The following is a 21,887-nucleotide window of genomic DNA, read 5'->3' as shown; positions in this document are numbered from 1 at the left end:
GTTGAACAAAAGTGTTACCGTTTGAGGAGTTCAATCTATATTTTAATTATTTGCTCATGTTACAGGCCACACCCGGAATAAATGGTATAAAATAAAGCGATATCTATAACCGATGTCCCAAAGCGCTCGCAGTCCTAGTAATCCAGTCCACGTAGGCAGCGACCCTCGTGTAGACCCCAGGTCGGGCTCGCCGGCCGCACCCGGAGCCCCAGGACACGACCCCGTGCAGCTGCCAGCGCCCCCCGTGGGTGCAGGCCAGCGGACCCCCTGAGTCGCCCTTGCACGCGTCCACGCCCCCTGAGAGTAAGCCCTACAACCGATGTCCCAAAGCACTCGCAGTCTTCGTAATCCAGTCCACGTAGGCAGCGACCCTCGTGTAGACCCCCGGCCTGGCTCGCCTGCCGCACCCGGAGCCCCAGGACACGACCCCGTGCAGCTGCCAGCGACCCCCGTGGGTGCAGGCCAGCGGACCCCCTGAGTCGCCCTTGCACGCGTCCACGCCTCCTGAGAGTATGCCTGGAAAAAGGGTTTTTCACCTCAGCAGCTCGAACAAGGGTACTTTGCTTCTTAAAAACAGTGAGCAAAATGCGATTTTGCTCACTGAGTCATTTTGTATCACCCAGTGAGCAAAATCGCATTTTGCTCACTTAGTGAGACAGTATCAGTGAGCAATATCGCATTTTGCTCACTGAGTGAGACAAAATGTCATTCAAGTGACTTTTATAGTCAAATGTCATTTCAACATGCGGGGTCTAATACAAGTTCGATATACTTGGGTTCTATTATCTCTGTCCCTCTAGGTATGTTCTCACTGCTTAGGGTGAAAAAATTTGTGTACTACACGAGACCAAAGTTATTTACGTCTCGTGCGCTTTTGAATCCCTTACTACGCTCAAGATTCTAAATTAGATTCACTCGATACGCTCGTGAATCTATTATAGAGTCTTTCGCTTGCACGGGACTCAAAATAAGCACTCGAAGAAATATTAAACTTTGATCTCTTGTTGTACAAATAACTATTTTTTTAAAGTGAGAAATTCTTTAGCGGCGCTGAGCACTTTTTGAAGTGGGGAAAAAATGATAAATTCGATTCAGCGTAACGCGTAACGTAACACTGACGTCATGTGTCACGGACAATGTTATTCACCAAAGAACTTTAGTCATAACGTATCATAATCAGGTCAATTATTTAAAACTGGACTTTTATATTAAACAATAAAGCTCAATGTTATAATCTTGTACGGGCTGAAATACGAGGATCCCACAGTTACATTCTAACTTTATATCACTCAAATATAATTCAATAAAGCTACATCTTGATGAAATCGCTAATAAAAGTGAACTCTAGTACTGGTGAATACAACTCAAAATATCATCACCAAATATATTCAGATGCGAGGTCTGCAAGGTAATTTATTTTATTCTTGTACTTAAGTACATTACTATAGTATACTTAGAGTACTATACTATATACTTATACCAATAAATGCTTCGTTAGCAGTCAGTACCGACAAAGAAAATTAAGTAGATACAGAGTGTAATCTTCATAGTCAGTTTTGAACTCGCTTAATAACTATTCTCGCCGGTACCTTTAGTTCCTTACTAATATACTAGATGGCGTTTTTCTGTCTAAAGTACCGACTATAGTTCGTTTTTTTTAGCATTAGAAAGAACTTGCAAGAAGGTAAGCGATCTTGACATGTCTTTTGATTGAAAAACGCTTTTTTAAAAATCAAAAACTATTGTACTTATGAAAGCAGAAGAATATAAATGATCGTATTAGATTCATAATTGTTACATATTTGCCGTAACTTATTTTTAAAATGTGTTTTTCAATTAAAAGGCACATCAAGATTGTTTACCTTATTTCTAATGCTAAAAAAACGAACTATAGGCTAGGAATGGCTAGGAGGCATCTGAGCTTATAATTTCAAATATATCTAACACACTTACGTAGCCATCCTAAATGATACTTACCTGCGCATATCATAGAGTCCAGAATCGCCTGCTGCCTCCCACCGAGGATCTGGTCTTTTCTACACGTGGCCAAGTCCAAAACCGGGACGGCGGCGGCGCGCAGCACGGGAGCGAAGCTTTCTGTGCTCTCTGGCGATGGAAATAAGGTGTGTTTTAGATTGCATGGTAGATTAAAGAAAAAATAAATGTTTTAATTTAAACAACACAAAAACAATCGACGTCGGTTTCTAGGTACCTAATACGGTCTTAAACTAATTATATAATATATCTGTATAGTAACAGCACCAGTCATGGGACATTTAAGAGGGAATTTGGAGTATTTGTTATATTTCCCTAATACATGTGAATGGTCTACCGCTTAGCGTATTGAAAGATGAAAGTCCTACCCGTCTTTCATGTTTCAGGCGTGTTGTATCAAAGATACTGCAATGAGTTTCCACATACTTAACAAATTAAAACTATGCTATTTTTCTCCAGTCATGGACACCAAAGCTCCAGTAATGGGCCCCCCAGTAATGGACACTGCTCTATCAGTATAAAATATTGAAATAGGTCATCAGATCTGGTCCATGTTATCATAATATTGCATTATCATCCGATTTGCATATTTAATTACGAATACAAAATTTCAACTCAATCGGAAAACGGGAAAGTGGCTCAAACTCGGCTACCAAGATTTGACCCACACTAAAAAACGATATTAATTTATCCGAAGTCCGAGCATACCTCCTGGTTGACATATTTCGTAACTACATTTTACTTCTGTATTGTTTAAACATGAAATGATGGCATGGCAAGCATCATTATGTAAATTGTCCCATTATAGGAGGTATGCAGTTTTACAGCTCCTATAATGGGATTGGGTCAAATACCACTATTTTTTTACATCTGTGGAGTCACAACATAGTATGTTGTATACCTTATCTCATGGTAAATGCAATTAACAAAACACATTCTAGTTTTCATCAAGTATTAATTAATTAAAATTTAATAAATTAACTCACCTCTCTTAGCGAAGTTGTTAAGAATTCGTAGTGGTATTTTTTTTCAGTGACACGACAACTTTTGGGTTGACGCCAATTTCTTAAAAAACAACCAAATTTAATAAAAATTTAAACTGAAACAGCTCTAGGACTCTTATTTATGATAATATACAGGCAGTATTTATAAACTACTTTTAGACACTTATTTTACAGGATTTGTGGTTTTTTGTCCCATTACTGGTTCCACGCCCATCATAGGGTACACTACTATATACACTAAAAGTTAAAATGCACGAAAAACGCATCAATATGTTACATCGCTCTAAAATCTTTGTTTGAAAACAAAACGCAATGAATGCAAATCGCAGCAAACACTACATGAAAAATGCTATATTGCCCTTAATTTCCTAATCCTTGCATGCGTCTACACCTCCTGATTATCGATTCCATGGTATAATACCTAATACACTCCGCCTGGTACTCTCTTCCCGTCTTTTTGTGGTCACGTGACTGGCACAAGCCTACGTCATCATGCGACAGCGCTATATGATAATATGCGATAGCGCTATATATAGAGCCATGTTATTGTGATGTAGGCTTGTCTCACTCTGGGAAGAGAAGACCATGTTTCATTAGACTATGATCAATTCTAAACGCTTTATCGCTCTATTTCTAATGGCCTAGTGTTAAACGCATGCAGCAAGACTTATTACTCTTCTGGTGTCTTAATCTTATATATTATTAAAAACGCAGAAAAAACGCAACAAAAACGCACCTGTCTGGTACCCCCAGCCCGTTACAGCACACCATCTCCCCGTACTCTCCGCTCCTGCGTCTGGCAGACATATGGGTCGGACGTGGGAGTTGAATTGCACGTGGTTGGACCGGGCTACTAGGATTAGGGCTATGTCGTTGCTATGGGGTCCGTCTAGAAAAGAAATCAAAAATAAATATTATTAAGGGCCCCCCCACATCTGGCGTCTTTCGAGCGTCGGCGTCTGTCAGCGTCGGTCCAGCGCTATGAAAAATGACGTCGCTGCGCATTTGCGTCGACGCTGCGTCGACGTTGCGTCGACGTCGGCCATAGAATTGTAGACGCCGACGCTCGAAAGACGCCAGATGTGGGGGGGCCCTAAGAGTGAGAAAGCTCGGTTCTCATATTACGAATATAGCTTGGCCAGGCGTGGCTCACTCCGCGATTTCGTCACTTTGCTACAGGCAGCTACAAGTACATTCGTTCCACACCAATTTTGGTGGCTAGCCATGAACCGCGCGTGGCGCTGTCGCCACCTAGCGGCCATATCTGTCCTGGCCGCGTAGCCAAGATGCCGATCGCTTACGCTCCGTAGCGATCGAAACGCAACTGTCACTGTCGCACTTATATAGAAGCTTATAATGCTTTTCGTTGTCGAAGCGATAGCGATTGTAACCTTGGCTAGGCCGGCTGATCGTAACAGACGCGTTTTGTTAGAGAGTGAGTCTTCTTTACCTAGTACTATTATTTATTCTGTGGCTTGGCTCCCATTTCAAAACGACTTGCTAAATTGCTCTGAAACTTTGTACAGTCGCCATCAGATATATCGGAGCGGCCAAGGTGCTCACAAATATCTGAACACGCCTCTATTGTCAAGGCGTCAGAGTGCGTGTTCAGATATTGTGAACACCTTGGCCGCTCCGATATATCTGATGGCGACTGTACGTACAATAGGAAGAAAATAAGCTTTTTTTTTAAATTCTAACAATTTTATTTATAATTAATAGGAGGTAGTTTTGTACTTAATTAGCGCCGTCTTTACCGGTCACGCACACTACAATAAACATTATGCCTACACATATACGCACACAAACAAATATTATCGGTCCGACATGGCTGAATTTATCGGAAGCGCCTTTCCGATATCGGATGTCGGAAGGCGCCTATTTCAAAAACAGCTGCAGGCGAGTGCCATTGGCATTAAGTCCGCCTTTCTCTGTTGTCTATCGTTTTTTAGTAACAATGATTTATTAAATGTATAAATAAATACAGAGACACACATATTTCTTACATTTTACTTCCTTCGACATCCGATATCGGACCGGACAATGTGAAAACTTTCTAAGGGGCCCACAGATTGCCAGTTCGCCGGACGATATCACCCTGTCAGTTAAACGCAAACGGTGACAGTTCCGAACAACTGACAAACTGATAACATCCGCCGAAATGGTAATCTGTGGGCCCCTTTAGATAGTCTAGGCCAGCGGTCGGCAACCAGCGGCCCGCGGGCCGCATGCGGCCCGCGAACCTCTCACTTGCGGCCCGAGAGCCTCCCTGGCTATTTTGTATGTAATATTGACAAATGACAATGTCTGATAAAGTCATAAATATTAACAAAGTGCGGCCCGCGACCACTTCGTTGACTGCTATGTGGCCCTTGGCTGCTAAAAGGTTGCCGACCGCTGGTCTAGGCGGATCTGAGTCTGAAGAGGGTGTACTCACTTTTTCTGAACTCAGGGTGTGGAACCACCTTCTCCACGAGGAACCGATGCTCATGCTTGTCCTGGATGTTCAGACGGTGTTCCCCCATCACCAGACGGATGCGTTCCACTTGCAACGGATGCTGGAAATGTTTAAGACACATTTACGAGATATCCTGTGTACTGGGGTAGTCCAGAAAAAGGTATGCAAGATGTAAAGTTATGGAAGAGAAACATTTTTTACCTAATTAAGGATGATTCGCTAGAACAGTCAGACAGTAATTAATTATCTTTATCAATAAAAATATGAATATGAATATGAACGGCCCGGTCTAGCATTGAGCATAGAGAAATATAGTAAGGCAATAGATGTAGCACCGACCGGAAAGTCTAATGCTCAAGTTGAGTTGAGCAGCTCAACAACATAAGGCTAAGCGCGCACCACGATTTATTGTCGCGCGATAATTTAGTCGCAGAAATGTAACGTATGAGTTTATATGGCAGTGCGCGCATATGCGACAAAAAAATCGCAGCGATTTTAAAATTGTGATTTGTCACATTTTTCCGCGACTGCTCGCGACGCGATTGTCGCAAAGTGAATTGCAGCATACGGAGTTGTATGGCCCCGCGCGCACTGTGATAATAAAATCGCACCCGGACCTCAGTCGGCATTTCGCTCTCCAAGCGTCAACATGTCGGAACCTGCTGCTGAAGACGCTAGATGTTGACCATTTAATTATGGAAATAGGAGATCACCTTTGTGTTATAAATACTCAAAGTCATACAGCGATCACATATTAAAGACAACGTTTCATGACAAACGACTGGTACGAAATCCATGTTGAGAATGAACAAATCGTCGACTTTTTCGTCGCAGTGCGCGCAGTGAAATTTCTGCGATATATTACAGCGCGATTCTAAAATCGTGTCGCAAAAACTAAAATCGTGGTGCGCGCTTAGGCTATGACTTTCCGGTCGGTGCTACATCTTTTGTCATTTGACAGTACTACTACTGCTACTTAAAGTACTGATAATTCCGCTCTAGATGTCTACTATGAAAATACAAATTGTTTTGGTATGAAAACTGATGTATGGAGTACTTAAAGCACTCTTGTCTTACTATATTTCTCTATGGCATGAGTCATCCTTTACTTGCCAATTTTTAGGGTTCCGTACCCAAAGGGTAAAACGGGACCCTATTACTAAGACTTCGCTGTCCGTCCGTCCGTCCGTCCGTCCGTCCGTCCGTCCGTCCGTCTGTCACCAGGCTGTATCTCACGAACCGTGATAGCTAGACAGTTGAAATTTTCACAGATGATGTATTTCTGTTGCCGCTATAACAACAAATACTAAAAACAGAATAAAATAAAGATTTAAATGGGGCTCCCATACAACAAACGTGATTTTTGACCAAAGTTAAGCAACGTCGGGAGTGGTCAGTACTTGGATGGGTGACCGTTTTTTTTTTGCTTTTTTTTGCATTATGGTACGGAACCCTTCGTGCGCGAGTCCGACTCGCACTTGCCCGGTTTTCATAGTACTAGGTCAACGGGAAGTACCCTATAAATTGTGATTCCCTTGAGAGTGTCGAAATATGCGTTTATCGGCATAAACGTCCGTATCTTTTTTTTACGTCAACTTAGGAATTTGATTTTTTTTACAGCTTCAACGGGCTGTATAGTTCGTTTTTTTTAGCATTAGAGAAAAAGTAAACAATCTTGATGTGTCTTTTAATTGAAAAACACGTTTTAAAAATATGTCACGGCAAATATGTAACAATTATGAATCTAAAACGATCATTTATATTCTTCTGCTTTCATAAGTAATAGTTTTTGATTTTTAAAAGTGTTTTTCAATTAAAAGACATGTCAAGATGGCTTACCATCTTGCAAGTTCTTTCTAATGCTAAAAAAAACGAAGTATAGACCTGGCCCCAATTTCACCACGGTGACAGGTGCGACAATTGTAAACTATGACTGTTACTGACGTCACAGGCGTCCATGGGCTACGGTTACCGCTTACCATCGGGCGGGCCATATTCCCGTTTGTCACCGATGTGAAATAGGTCACGTGTCCGTCCTACGCTCTCGCGAGTTTAACATTTTTTCCCCGTCACAAAAAGTGTACAGCGCCTCTAAAGAAGTTTTCACTTCAATAAAATAAAATAATAAATGAATAGATACTTTGTCGAAGCAGTGCGCTGCGCTGAGCACCAGCCGCTCGGCGATGACCGCGCCGCCGCACTGGTGCTCGAATGTCAGCTTCTCTGTGTCAAGCATCTGGATTTCCACCTGAAAAAAAAAGACAAACGTATGTAGTTGTTACCTACTAAAGGGGCCCACTGATTAACAGTCCGCCGGACGGTATCGGCCTGTCAGTTAGAAGTTCGAACAAAATTTTGACAGTTCCGAACAACTGACAGACCGATACCGTCCGGCGGGCTGTTAATCAATAAGTTTAGTTTTAATTTTAATGTTTAGTTTATTTCTTTTGTTAATACTGTTATGCTTTTAATAAAATGTAAATATAGAAAAACGTTGAAACAAGTGTGTCACAGTCATAGTATACTGTGACCGACCAAGCGTTAGCGAAGGTATCTGTTTCAGCTTGGGCAAAAATTCTTTCGACGAAACGAGTAAGTATATATTCCTACTTATGTAAAAATTGCCTATTTTATTACATTAGCACCCTGTATAGGGCGTGTTCTGTTTAACCTGTACTCATAAAATTATACAAAATAACCGATCGCCGAAATTATAAAATGGAACCGTTGGATTGAACGCGCACATTATAAGTTATATTATAACTGTAAGTATAAGAATTTAATATCCTTTATCTTTTCGGTAGCCATTTTTCGGAAGCCATTTAAAAAAACCGGGCAAGTGCGAGTTGGACTCGCGCACGAAGGGTTCCGTACCATAATGCAAAAAAGGCAAAGAAAAAAACGGTCACCCATCCAAGTACTGACCCCGCCCGACGTTGCTTAACTTCGGTCAAAATTCACGTTTGTTGTACGGGAGCCCCACTTAAATCTTCATTTTATTCTGTTTTTAGTATTTGTTGTTATAGCGGCAACAGAAATACATCATCTGTGAAAATTTCAACTGTCTAGCTATCACGGTTCGTGAGATACAGCCTGGTGACAGACGGACGGACGGACGGACGGACAGCAGAGTCTTAGTAATAGGGTCCCGTTTTACCCTTTGGGTACGGAACCCTAAAAATACATATTTGGTTCCGTAGGTTATTTTAAACTTTAAGAAATATCTTCACCTTCCTTAGTTTTGATTAATGACACTGTTGTTTCTTTATTTAATACTAGCGACCCGCCCCGGCTTCGCACGGGTTAACAAATTATACACAAACCTTCCACAAGAATCACTCTATTGATAGGTGAAAACCGCATGAAAATCCGTCCAGTAGTTTCCCCAGGCATACTTAAGTTAAGTACCTACTCATTCTAATTTAATTTTCTCCCTTCAGTGCATTTTTTTAACTAAATAAAACTAATATTATTACTACAAGTTATAAAGCTTCCTGCGATCGTGTACTTTTAATACGTTATACGCCCTTATCGATATGTGTCGTTCCACGGGTAAAGGTGCCTCATGGCGGTTGGCACTAGTTTACGCTATTAAGGGGCCCACTGATTAACCGGCCACCGGACGGTATCGGTCTGTCAGTTAGAACAAAATTTTGACAGTTCCGAACAACTGACAGGCCGATACCGTCTGGCGGACTGTTAATCAGTGGGCCCCTTTAATAACGACGCTCAAATACTATCGGGATGCTACGTGACGTAAGCGTCGACCGCCCTAAGGTACCTTTTTCCGTAGAACGTCACATATAACATCAGCGACTATTTTAGACCAAAAAATACAAAATACAAGAAAATTATTATTTTACACTTATACTTTTACTCCAAGCGGTACCCTAACCGCGAACTTGCGATATCTGGGTTACGGCCACTTACGGCATTACACGCCTTACGTAACAACCAGTTCGGATGTCCAGAAGGGTGACCATGGACACGGTGCAATGAAAGGATATCCCTTTTTTGTCCTGTTTGATTTTTTACTTATTACTATAAAAAAAATCACTTTAAAGTAAAGATGCCACGAATATTCGGCAACTATTCGGTATTCGGCCTATTCGGCCACTTTGCCGAATATTCGGTATTCGGCCGAATGTTGCCTACTATTCGACCGAATACCGAATATCTGTTGCACCTACCTAAAAAGAAAAAAATCACAAAACGTGTTTTTAGTATTTGTTGTTATAGCGACCACAGAAATACATCGTCTGTGAAAATTTCAACTGTCTAGCTATCACGGTTCGTGAGATACAGCCTGGTGACAGACGGACAGGCGGACGGACGGACGGACGGACAGCAGAGTCTTAGTAATAGGGTCCCGTTTTACCTTTGGGTACGGAACCCTAAAAAACAATTATGGCGGGAAAAGTGAAAGCGCGCTGAACAAACTGAACAATTACTGAACGAAACAAAAGATGGCCGCCTAATTACTTTGAAAACTGAGTTAACCAATAATGGACCTTATGTTAATGTACTAAGGTTGTGACTTGTCAGTTGACAGTGCGGACGATGGTACAAAGTGCACAAACTTATTTATGCGGCCAACTGAAAGGCTATCGTTCATGATTATGTGCCAATGAATGTGTTCAATAATTGTACAAAAAACAATAAGGGCCCCCCCACATCTGGCGTCTTTCGAGCGTCGGCGTCTACAATTCTATGGCCGACGTCGACGTAACGTCGACGCGGCGTCGACGCAACTGCGCAGCGACGTCATTTTCCATAGCGCTGGACCGACGCCGACAGACGCCGACGCTCGAAAGACGCCAGATGTGGGGGGGCCCTAAGGTGTCCTTTTTGTGGTATTAACGTATGAAAAATCAAGTATAATTATTAATAACTATACATAATATTATAGAGGAATTGTAGCGTAAACCCTGAAAGCCAATTTGTTGGTAGTGTCAGTGGGGAGACACTCCTGACTTCGGGCAAACTCGGCTCCATTCGGCTCAGCATTGCTCCGAGCAATTATTAGGGTTGGCACCACTTGACGTCCATTTATGTCATGTGTCATGTCAAACTTCGGTTTTGTAGGAAGTGTCCTGTACAGTCATAGACATAATACCTATATATATAGACGGTGTCTCAGCGAGCTGTCACTGTTGCCACTTTTGTTTAGTGTACGATTAACAATGAGGCCCACGTTGCTGTAGCCATGTCGATAAAGTCATATCGATAAACTATGACATTTCTTGCAATTTTAATTTTACTTCAAAGGCTTAACGATACCTAAAATGACCAAAAACGCTTTTATTCTTTATTGTGGTTATCAGATCACAATTTTATAGTCACGCCCCAGCAGGGAACCAAGGGAAAGTTCAGATATTTAATTAAAATACATAAATACCTCCTAAAATAGGTGTTCCGCAATAATTGAATTATATTATTATATTATAATATATTCATTATCCATTAGCATTTCAATTATGTTTATGTTTAACGAAGATATTGAAGCTTCAATTAATCGCTTTTTCGTTCCGCTGTGTAGCGTTTATCGATATATAACATGATTAAAATCGACTTTTCACATCCCTAAAAGAGCACACATATACGCTTTTACGCAAACATACACAGCCTGGGCGCATCAAGAAAGGCAACACTTGATTTGAAGTCCACCTTGTCAGCAGTATGGTTGTCCTTTTTTGACAAACGGCATTTTAAAAGAGCGAGGAGAGAGAAATGATACTAGTTGCTGCGTCGTGAAAGAGAACAGAAAAGGTTGGGCCCTTGTGTACAGTAGTACTATTATTTATTCTGTGGTAGGGCCCCCCCACATCTGGCGTCTTTCGAGCGTCGGCGTCTGTCGGCGTCTGGTCAGCGCTATGGAAAATGACGTCGCTGCGCAGTAGCGTCGACGTTGCGTCGAGCAGCGGCCATAGAATTGTAGACGCCGACGCTCGAAAGACGCCAGATGTGGGGGGGCCCGTAGAGTTGCAAATTTCAAGCGCCAACAAGGCGCCGATTATAATTTTCGCGTCTTTTGTACTGACATATTGGTTTGGCATTTTCTCCGATTGCAATTAGCCCTACTTTCATCCTTCCTTAATTTGAATAGGGTATTTATGATTTTCCAAATATACACCGTGTTTTTATTGAATTCCGTTAACTTCGGGGTATGGTTAAGTACGTTTAAGAGTACTAAATGACATAGTTAATTTAAAAAAAAAAAATTTTTTTTCGATTTTTTGAAAATAAAATTAAGTTTAAAAAGTAATTAAATGTAGCATATAGCGTTGTTGTAACACGGGCATTACATTTAACTCAACCAAACAATTGAAATCTGTGACATATCAATGTCATTTCGAACATCGATCGACCGAGATTGTACTTAAGTTTAGTAGCAAATGCATGAACTCATTCTAAACACTAATCAATATGTAAACGGCCCTTAGGCAAGTGTACACGCACGAAAAAAATAAATTGATTATCTCCGAAATGGAGTTAATTAGAATATCGGTGTCTTTGAGAAAGTTACTTGATTTAAGCTCAGAAATGCACCCCTGAAATTAACGGAAATCAAAAAAAAACACGGTGTATTATGTAATAGTGTCAAAATATCACAATAATAATGAATAAAATTGTGCATTGTAATATTTTCTTGCACGCAAAGCTAACTTTGTATTGCTAATTTTAGCACTCTTTTGTTAAATCCGTGTGCTTTGCGTGTTGCCATAACAATTATGTAATTGTTTTTGTTGTGCTTAATTATTTGTTTGTGGTTACGCAAATTGGATACTTTGTATGTATACCCGGGTGTGGCCTGTAACACGAACAAATACTTAAAACATAGATTGTACGAGTACTCCTCAAATGGTGACACTTTTGTTCAACAACTTTTAAAATTTATGAAGTATTTAGACTCTCTATTTTTCATACAAAATAAATATTATCTTCAATGGACGCCATCGCCACGCCATATCATTGTGATTGACGTTGCTTGTCACTTCTTAAACATAACAAAATTTGCGATACTTACATTGCGTCTTAGAATAAACTTTAAAGTGTATAAAAAATCAAACCATAAGTTATTTTTAAAATTCGCTGAACAAATGTTGGTCAGTATGAGGAGTACAGCCTACAGTTCAATTTTTTGCTCATATTACAGGCCACACCACACGTTGTCCAAATAAAAAAAACTTACAACCGAATTGATAACCTCCTTCTTTGAGATTTGGAAGTCGGTTAAAAATAAGTGCATTCCCGTTGCCAGGGAGGTTTTGGGATTATACTGAGCAACTTTTACTTTGGGACCAACCACGATATCCCGAAAAAAATTTGGCTTTTTCATTTTCCATAGAAAGTTTAATTTTTTTTTTCGCGATTTCGGGGTTGGTCCCATAGTAAAAGTTACTAATAATTCCTAAAAGTTCCTATTAGCTAATCCTGATCAAGCAAATCTTGCCTATAGAAAAGGCGCGAAATTAAAATTTTCTATGAGACGATATCCCTTTGCGCCTACATTTTTCAAAGCCGCCTTTTTCTACTGACAAGATCTACTTGACCAAGTATAATTACCAATGTAAAAATATTTTCCATAATGTAAAAATAAGGACTAACTTACTACTTACTTACTTTGAATGAAGAAGTACGCCTTTGTTTCCCCGTTTTACTCATTTGGCTGAATGCGCCAGGAGCGCGATGCCATTAAAAAAAAAAGTACGCCTTTCCTCTTAAATCAACATTATGTCATTCTTTTTTTTTTTTTTTTTTCTCTCTTTATTTTTAGAGCTTGTCACCGAGGTGAACATGTCGCTCCATAAAAAACCACAAATTAATATATTCTTACAACTAACTTATTCTACATACTAAAGCTTTTCGCACAAGCTGCAATAGCGCCATGGCGGCGTCCGACAGAGGAGCAGCCAGGACGCTATTGCAGCCCCCAACATCAAACATATTATTATGGCTTGAAAAAGCCAGTTGTATCCGAGCAGCTTCATTCCGGACACATTCCATTATAACATGGTACACGTCTTCTAATACATCACATTCATCACAATTAGGAGAAGGAACTTTCTTCATTAAATAACCGAATTTATTCAATGGGATATGTCCAGAACGTAGTCTCATCATCAATACAATGTCACGTCTATTAAGCAAACAATCAATCCACGGTGTCATTAAAGGATGAGGTTGGATCGTCTTGTACCAAATACCCTTCTCTGTTGATCTCTTATCAAAGTATTCTTTCCATAAAGTATAGGTTCTCTGTTTGGCTAAAATTATACAATCCGTATAAAAAGGCAAGGTATTACATTCTACTCCACCATGACAAGCCAGCCTGGCTATGGAATCCACTACTTCATTACCGGCTATACCTACATGAGATGGAATCCATTGCAGAATTATGGTCTTATCTTGCGATTGTAATTTATCAATGATATTTAAAATGGAATAGGCAACCGGGAGACATCGATTTTTCGTGGTACACCGAGCAATATGCTGCAGAGCACTTTTAGAATCTGACAGAATGACTATATGATTGCAATCTAGGGATTGAATGTAGTATAAGGCCTCAGCAATGGCAACCAACTCGGCGTGCATTATTGACATATCATATTTTATATGTAATTTAACCGATACTTTCGATTGAGGGTCATAAATCGCAGCACCTAATGAGTTTTTTTCCTTAGAACCGTCGGTATATATGCAATAAAATCCAGAGTAATTGGTACGTAAAAAATTGTTAACAAAAGTTCTTAGGGAAATTGTGTCATACTCGCGCTTAGATTTGTTAATAGAAGTAATGTTTAACTTAATAGATATAGAAATATCTATATGATTTACCCATTGGTCCAAAGTAAACATTTCTAATACCTTACTGGAATACATATGTAGTTGTTAACTTATACATATTATGAATGCTAAGAAGAAGAGGTTTTTTATTTCGCAAAGTGTCTCGAACTTGTAAGTCATTATTTAATCCATCTAAGAGTTTGATAGTTGTGTTATCTTCAAAAGATCTAGATTTTAGCCAAAACTTGGATGCCAAATAGATGCGACGAATGTACAACGGCTGTACACACAATTCGCATTCCATTGCGTGTATAGGAGTAGACTTAATAAAACCGCCGATAGTCCTCAATGACTGATTTTGAATTTTATCGAGTTTGTACAAATGAGAATCGCAACTATCGTCGTAAAGAAAAGACGCATAATCTATTCGACTACGAATTACAGCAAAGTATAATCTTCGGAGATGTTTTGGATGGACACCCCATCCCGGTCCAACTAGAACTTTTAAAACATTGGAATATTTCTGAATCTTTTGAGCTAATTCGTTAATATGTTTTTCCCACCTAAGAGATCGATCCAACCACATTCCTAGATACTTAACACACTCGACTAACTCTATTTTTTATCATTAATTTTGATGCTTACAGGTTTTCAATTAATACCTTTTTTAAATACACATAACTTAGTTTTAGATATAGATATTTCAAGACCGAGATTATTCAGACATTTGTTAAAAATATTAAGGGACTTTTGTAATACATCCTCGGCCTCCTCTATAGATTTCTTTGTAACATATAAAATATAATCATCTGCATACTGTGAAAAGTAAACATTTGAAATTGATTTTTGAATATGCAAAGTATAAACATTAAAAAGCAATGGCGAAGTAGGATCTCCCTGAGCCAACCCGCGACCAGTTGATCTTCTTAACATAGATGCATCAGTTTGTATTGTGAGGTATCTTTCCTTTAAGAAATTCCATAGATATCGACAAATATGATGTCCGACTCGTAGCCTGTCAAGTATTTCAATTAAAATGGGAACACTTACATTATTATATGCATTCTCAATATCTATGAAACACCCCAAAGTGATCATATTTTTTGAAAATCCGGTCTGAATCCGACTAACTAAGCTACTTAAATTATCCAAAGATGATCGACACTTTCTAAAACCAACAGTTTCTTCGGCAAACATACATCTTTTTTCTATGAACCATTCCACCCTCCTATTTATCATAGAATGAAATATTTTACACACACATGAAATTAAAGAGATTGGTCGAAGAGCAGAGTCAGAGGAGGGGTCTCTTCCGGGTTTAGGTATCGGGACTACACTAATTTCTCTCCATTGAGTAGGGACAAAACCTATGGAGTAGAAATTATTGTACAATGATAATAGTAAGAGTTTTCCTTTCTCAGGAAGATTTTTAATCATAGAAAAAGCTATCCCATCAAGACCCGGAGCAGTATCCTTTGGTTTAATGCAAGAATCTAGTTCATGTAATGTAAATGGTTCGTCTATAACCGTGCCACCCGACTCAATCACTGGCGTCGGCGGTGTTACATAATCTGGCGTGAGAGAACAAAGAAGATTATGAGCTTTTTCTGCACTAACATGAGGCCGAGAAGACCTATAGCCCTTTACCCATTTCATCCGAGACCAAACTTCAGAGGCTGATGAGGACTCGCTTATGGAGTTGCAAAATTGTTGCCAACTTTCATTTCTACGCGTTCTAATAAGTCTCTGAGTGTCTCTTATCTTAGCCTGAAGTTCCTCAAGATTTTGTGGTGTAGGATTTCGTCTGAACAATGAGAGAGCTAAACGTCTTTCGGCAACGGCTTTGGATAAATCCTGGTTCCAGTATGGTTTTGGTTGGAATTTTTTTGCTGGATTATTGTTAATTTTAATATATGGTATGAAAAGATCAGCAGCTTTATTTATAATACTTAAAAAACAATTATATGATTCTTGAGGAGCTTCAGGCAAAGACAAATCAGCAAACTTATTTTCTAAATACATTCTGTACTCATTCCATTGAGCCTCTTTATAGTTTCTCTTTGGTACAGCAGAGTTAACACAAGAATTTAAATATGTAGAAATCTTTATAATTAGGTGATCGCTTCCTAGTGATTCTTTCATAACGTTCCAATTAAATGCAAAATAAAGATCAGTAGATACTATAGAAATATCTGGAGACGACTCCTGTAACATTCCATTCACTAGGCGCACTCTTGTGTGGCTGTGATCATTAAGAGAAACTAAATTACAGTCCACAAGAGAATCATATATTTGAGTGCCGCGAGTATCCGTTTTATATGACCAGTTGGTGTGATGGCCATTAAAGTCACCCATGATAATCACGTTATGTTGCACGATTGAAAAAATAAAATCCCAATCACTCTGCTGAGTCACTACAGAAGACGGACAGTAAACTGAAATCACGTTTTTAATTTGATCACAATTAAACACTTTAACGTAAACAACTTCTACACCAGGATTAGGGTGTTGAACACGACAATGCTCAGACTTAATCGATTTATGCGTAAGGATTGCAACACCACCATATCCATCCGATCTGTCCGCCCTATATATATTATAATTACTAATGCGAAAATAACAGTCGGAATCTAACCATGTTTCACTAAGTGCCGCTATATGGATCTTCTCCAGAATAAGTAGATTTTCAAACGATACTAACTTTGGTCTAATACTTTGTGCGTTCCATTGCATTATGTCATTCTTACCTGCCAAGGAAAAGCTCCATACGGCGTTTCAGTACCACCAACAATTTTCGCCATTCTTCTGGGATTAAAATCTACAGTCCTAGTACCACACTGCACCTTATTCACCTTACTAGGCCTTTGCAACAAATTCTGATTAAAATAACTATTGGAAAAACTAGAAAACGCCTTCGAAGGCCGCGTCCTATTCTTATAAAACTCCATGTGATTAACACTATTCGAAAAATAATCCGCATTCGAAATACTAGCGTAAATTAAAAAAAATACTACTGGCAACATTTTCACTGTTTAAAATTTTTTAATTTAAAAGTAAAGTTTTGGCGCGCTTTGGAGATGTTTACATTCTTATTTTCGAACGTGCGCGCCTCGCGACTTTCAAATTCGGAATGAAGGATGATTTAATCAAACTCTATAGCTTTTTTTACAGATCTGTGTCACTGGTGCGGCCATTGTGTGATTTAAAAAAAACTATTGTCAACGCTAACGATCTAATTTGAAACGATGGTTCTGAAAAAGGAATCCGATTTCTTTTTATCTGTGTCGTGTCATTGGATAAATAAAGTAAGAGTTGGAAAGTGGATGTAAACATTGAACTTTTGAGTTAGATAAAGAAAATAGGTTAAAAAAGCGGCCAAGTGCGAGTCGGACTCGCCCATGAAGGGTTCCGTAGCAGCAAGTGACATAATAAAATTGTGGTTTACGATTTATGACGTATTAAAAAAAACTACTTACTAGATCTCGTTCAAACCAATTTTCGGTGGAAGTTTGCATGGTAATGTACATCATATATTTTTTTTAGTTTTATCATTCTCGTATTTTAGAAGTTACACACATTTTACCACTTTGGAAGTGTCTCTCGCGCAAACTATTCAGTTTAGAAAAAAAAATATGTTAGAAACCTCAATATCATTTTTGAAGAGCTATATATCCATAGATACCCCACACGTATGGGTTTGATGAAAAAAAAATTTGAGTTTCAGTTCTAAGTATGGGGAACCCCCAAAATTTATTGTTTTTTTTTCTATTTTTGTGTGAATATCTTAATACAGTTCACCGAATACATCTACTTACCAAATTTCAACAGTATAGTTCTTATAGTTTCGGAAAAAAGTGGCTGTGACATACACGGACAGACAGACTGTCTGTCTGACAGACGGACAGACATGACGAATCCATAAGGGTTCCGTTTTTTGCCATTTGGCTACGGAACCCTAAAAACTTGTGCATACGTCTGAACTACAGTAATTATAAATTTTACTGTAAATAATTTTATCTACAAATAAATAATAATGAGAGTTTCATTTTCAAACTAAGGTCTGGCAAATCAATTTATCAGGTAGAAAATTTCGATAAGATATAGATGTTCAAGCGAACCTTGTCAGTAGAAAAGGGCGCGAAATTCAAATTTTCTATGAGACGATATCCCGTCGCGCCTACATTTTTGAAATTTGCCGCCGTTTTCTACTGACAAGATCTGCTTGACCAACTTATCGAAATATATATGTCGTAGTCAGATCGTATAATCCGCCGTATTACATTACGGCTAGCCGTTTTCAAAAACAGGGGCGTTTTGAAATGCGGCGGTACGACGATTAGCCGGATTGTCACTGCGATACGTTCTTCAATAAGGCGGCCCACGTTTAGCCGCATCGTACATTGTAGAGTGACCAGTTCTTTCGGTCGCCTACGTAACCGGAGTTTGACAATGTTTGCAATTTAATTTATTTCTACCATGGTCCCACCGCACTACATGTGTTTCTTTTCCAAAACATTTCCTTCACAACTTAAATAGACGGAGCCCCGCAAGCGGGGCTCCTATTTCTGGGCGGTTTGCCCTTCGGGCATCTGAAGTTACCTAACGAACCTAACCTAATTACCTACCTACGCTTTTTTCCCCAAAGTGTAATGTTTTCACGGACGTCTCACTTAATCAATAGGTAGGTAGGTTAGGTTCGTTAGGTAGCTTCAGATGCCCGAAGGGCAAACCGCTCAGAAATAGGAGCCCCGCGAAGCGGGGCTCCGTCTAGTTAAGTTGCGAAGGAATTTTTTTTTTGAAAAGATACAGTCCGACAAACTCAATTTGATGGACACCCCAGCGTTTGTCAGGCAGCGCCACGAGTGTTAAAAATGGGAACTAAAAACTGTCAAAGCGGCGGCTAATGACTCGCTGTATTACATTACGGCTAGCCGTGTTGAAGAACGTATGGCGCCGAATACATTCCGGCGGATTCTCATTCAGCCGCATTCAATACGGCTAATCGTTAAACCGCCGCATTTCAAAACGCCCCTGTTTTTGAAAACGGCTAGCCGTAATGTAATACGGCGGATTATACGATCCGACTGCGACATATATATATCTATATTTAATTTTATCGAAATTTTGAATTTTGCGCCTATTCCTAATGACAGATTTGTTTGTCAGACTATAGTACCTATATTTAAAGCATTTTTTTTTATTTCGATGCAGGAAGTATTATTTTTGCCATCATGAAGAAAATCAGTGTAGGTTTTTTTTTCTTGAAATTTTTCCAAAATAGGTAAATCATCGAAATGAATGATACCAATTTCGTTATATTTAAACAACCTTGGATGTACTTTTCATTTAAATTCATGTCACGTACCATTGAAAATTTCCATACATACAATTATAAACAATACAATAGGCGCATCAAATGGGCCTTAACATTATAAATACGTTCAATTTCGTTGAACAATGAGTGTGAAAGTGTTATTTTTTTGCTGAAAGGTCATCTAGTTAGATCCTTATGTTTTTGACTATTTCGAGGGTCCTACTGATTTGTTAGAATTGTTAGCAAACGAAAATTTAGTGTTTTAAAAATTAATATAATTATAGTTATGCCGGCATTTTGCCACGGTTAGTAATAGAAAAAGGCGGGAAATTGAAAAATTTTGGCGCGAAGGGATATCCTGTCATAGAAAATTTGAATTTCGCGCCTTTTTCTACTGACAAGATTTGCTTGACCATCTATCTATACTTATAATTTTAATAAAACTAGTTCCTACGTCAATTCTTGAGATTAGTTGTCAAGCGGAGCCTAAGCTCCCGTGAGCCGTGGCAAAATGCCGGGATAACGTGAGGAAGAAGAAGGTAAGATGATGATGATGATGAGGTGATGATGATGATGATGATGAGGTGGGTGTCAAGATAGCTGTACCGTTATTAGAAATAAATAATTAATTAATAAATGATATTCATACCTAATCTTATCACACATAGCTAATTGGGGACTCTGTTCCCAATTAAAACATTTTTATAAGGTCCGCCATATTTTTTTTGCGGGAAAGGGGCCTTTCCATAAATTACGTCATCGGCAATTTGACCTCCCCCCACTAAAATCATCCAAAAAATCATGCTTCGAATGACCCCGTTTCCTCCTACGTCATGCTACCATTATCCTATGTCCAGACCCCCCCCCCCCCTAATTTTAAATGACGTAATTTATGAATAGCCCCAAAGACCGTCCAAACGCAAGGTTTAAAGGCGACCAAAGAGCATGATGTAGACGGTCTTCTCCATATTGACCTTAGTTTTTTTTTTAATTAGAATAATATTGTAAAGATAAAAGGTCACTGCATTTAATTTAATTAATTAAAAATTCAATTGGCAATATTTCCGAAAGTATTCCTTTTTGTATTTTCTGAAAATATTGCCTAATAAATATTAAATATTTTTGAAAACAACTAGTTTCCTAATAGTATTGAATGTTTTGATCAATCAAAGTTGTATCTTTGTAGTGTTTGTTGGAACAACCTTAGAGCTACCTCACCCCTTACCTTAACCTTAACCTTAACTTAACTTTAACCTTAACTTGAACCTTAGGGCTTAGAGCTTAGAGCTTTTGTTTGGGGCTGTTTGGCCCCAAACAGCCCTAGCCATAGGGCCACCCATAGTCCCATAGTCTAATAAAACATGGTCTTCTCCTCCCAGAGTGACACAAGCCTACGTCACAATAACATGGCCGCTATATATAGCGCTATCGCATATTATCATATAGCGCTGTCGCATGATGACGTAGGCTTGTGTCAGTCAGGTGACCTAGAAAAGACGGGAATAGAGTACCAGGCGGTGTATATTGTTATACCATAGGGCCACCTTACCTAACAACCATAGGGCTAACCTAACAAGGGTTTAATTTTTCAAAAGCTTTCTAACCTAAATAATCTTCAAATTGCATCATCTGACGTATTTTCAAGGAAAAAGAAACAGAATTATCTAGATATCTGTAAATTTATCACTAGAATGGAATATTTGAGATTAAGGCAACATAAACATATCACGAGGCGTTAGCTATTTTGCATAGATATGTCGCATTGATTTTTAGAGTTACGTAGGGGTATTACTAGAGTCAGACCGTAAAAAGTCCGCAGCGATTTTGATAGCCCACGCAGTGCAAGTGTCATTTTAAACGTCAAACTTCTGTGAATTTATGACGTATACATAACACTTACACTGCGTAGGCTATCAAATCCGCTGCAGACTTTTATTGGTGCGACTATACAATGTGACCGCCAGACTGCAGCACTAGGTACCGCCTAAGATAGTAAACCATAGAGTAACTTACACATACGGTGCCCTAAACTGTTTTATGACAAGTTTTCACAGACTATAAAATATGACATTGATGCATCAAGGCTGTTTGTTTACAAAGGGCCTACCGGGAAACACGAAAAGCGAAATTTAGTTATCTGCCTCTTTATCGCACGAATGGGCAAGAGTGATAGAGAGGATAGATAACGAAATTTCGATTTTCTTGTTTCGCAGTAGACCCCCAGATTGTGATGGATTGTGGTAGTGGCGCCTCCTACGCAGAGTTTCGCGTAATATTCCCTATTTTGTGATACTGCATGCTTAGATAGGCTAGTAAGTAAAAATAATGT

At 39.2% G+C, this 21,887-nt stretch overlaps 1 protein-coding gene across 1 annotated transcript; it reads right to left on the bottom strand.

Annotated features, from left to right (window-relative positions):
- Positions 1–310: 310 nt before the first annotated feature.
- On the bottom strand, positions 311–17,267 carry LOC134677854 (serine protease 27-like). Its single transcript, XM_063536274.1, has 6 exons — positions 16,992–17,267; positions 7,598–7,705; positions 5,437–5,557; positions 3,736–3,888; positions 1,978–2,106; positions 311–516 (listed from the first exon to the last, which is right to left on the bottom strand). Exons 1-6 carry the CDS (start codon positions 17,265–17,267, stop codon positions 311–313), a joined length of 993 nt encoding a protein of 330 aa, XP_063392344.1.
- Between the last annotated feature and the right edge of the window lie 4,620 nt (positions 17,268–21,887).

This window comes from Cydia fagiglandana, chromosome 27, assembly GCF_963556715.1.
Source record: "Cydia fagiglandana chromosome 27, ilCydFagi1.1, whole genome shotgun sequence".
NCBI lineage: Eukaryota > Metazoa > Arthropoda > Insecta > Lepidoptera > Tortricidae > Cydia > Cydia fagiglandana.
Note: the sequence above shows the minus strand (reverse complement) of the source record. Positions and strands in the feature narration are given on the sequence as shown.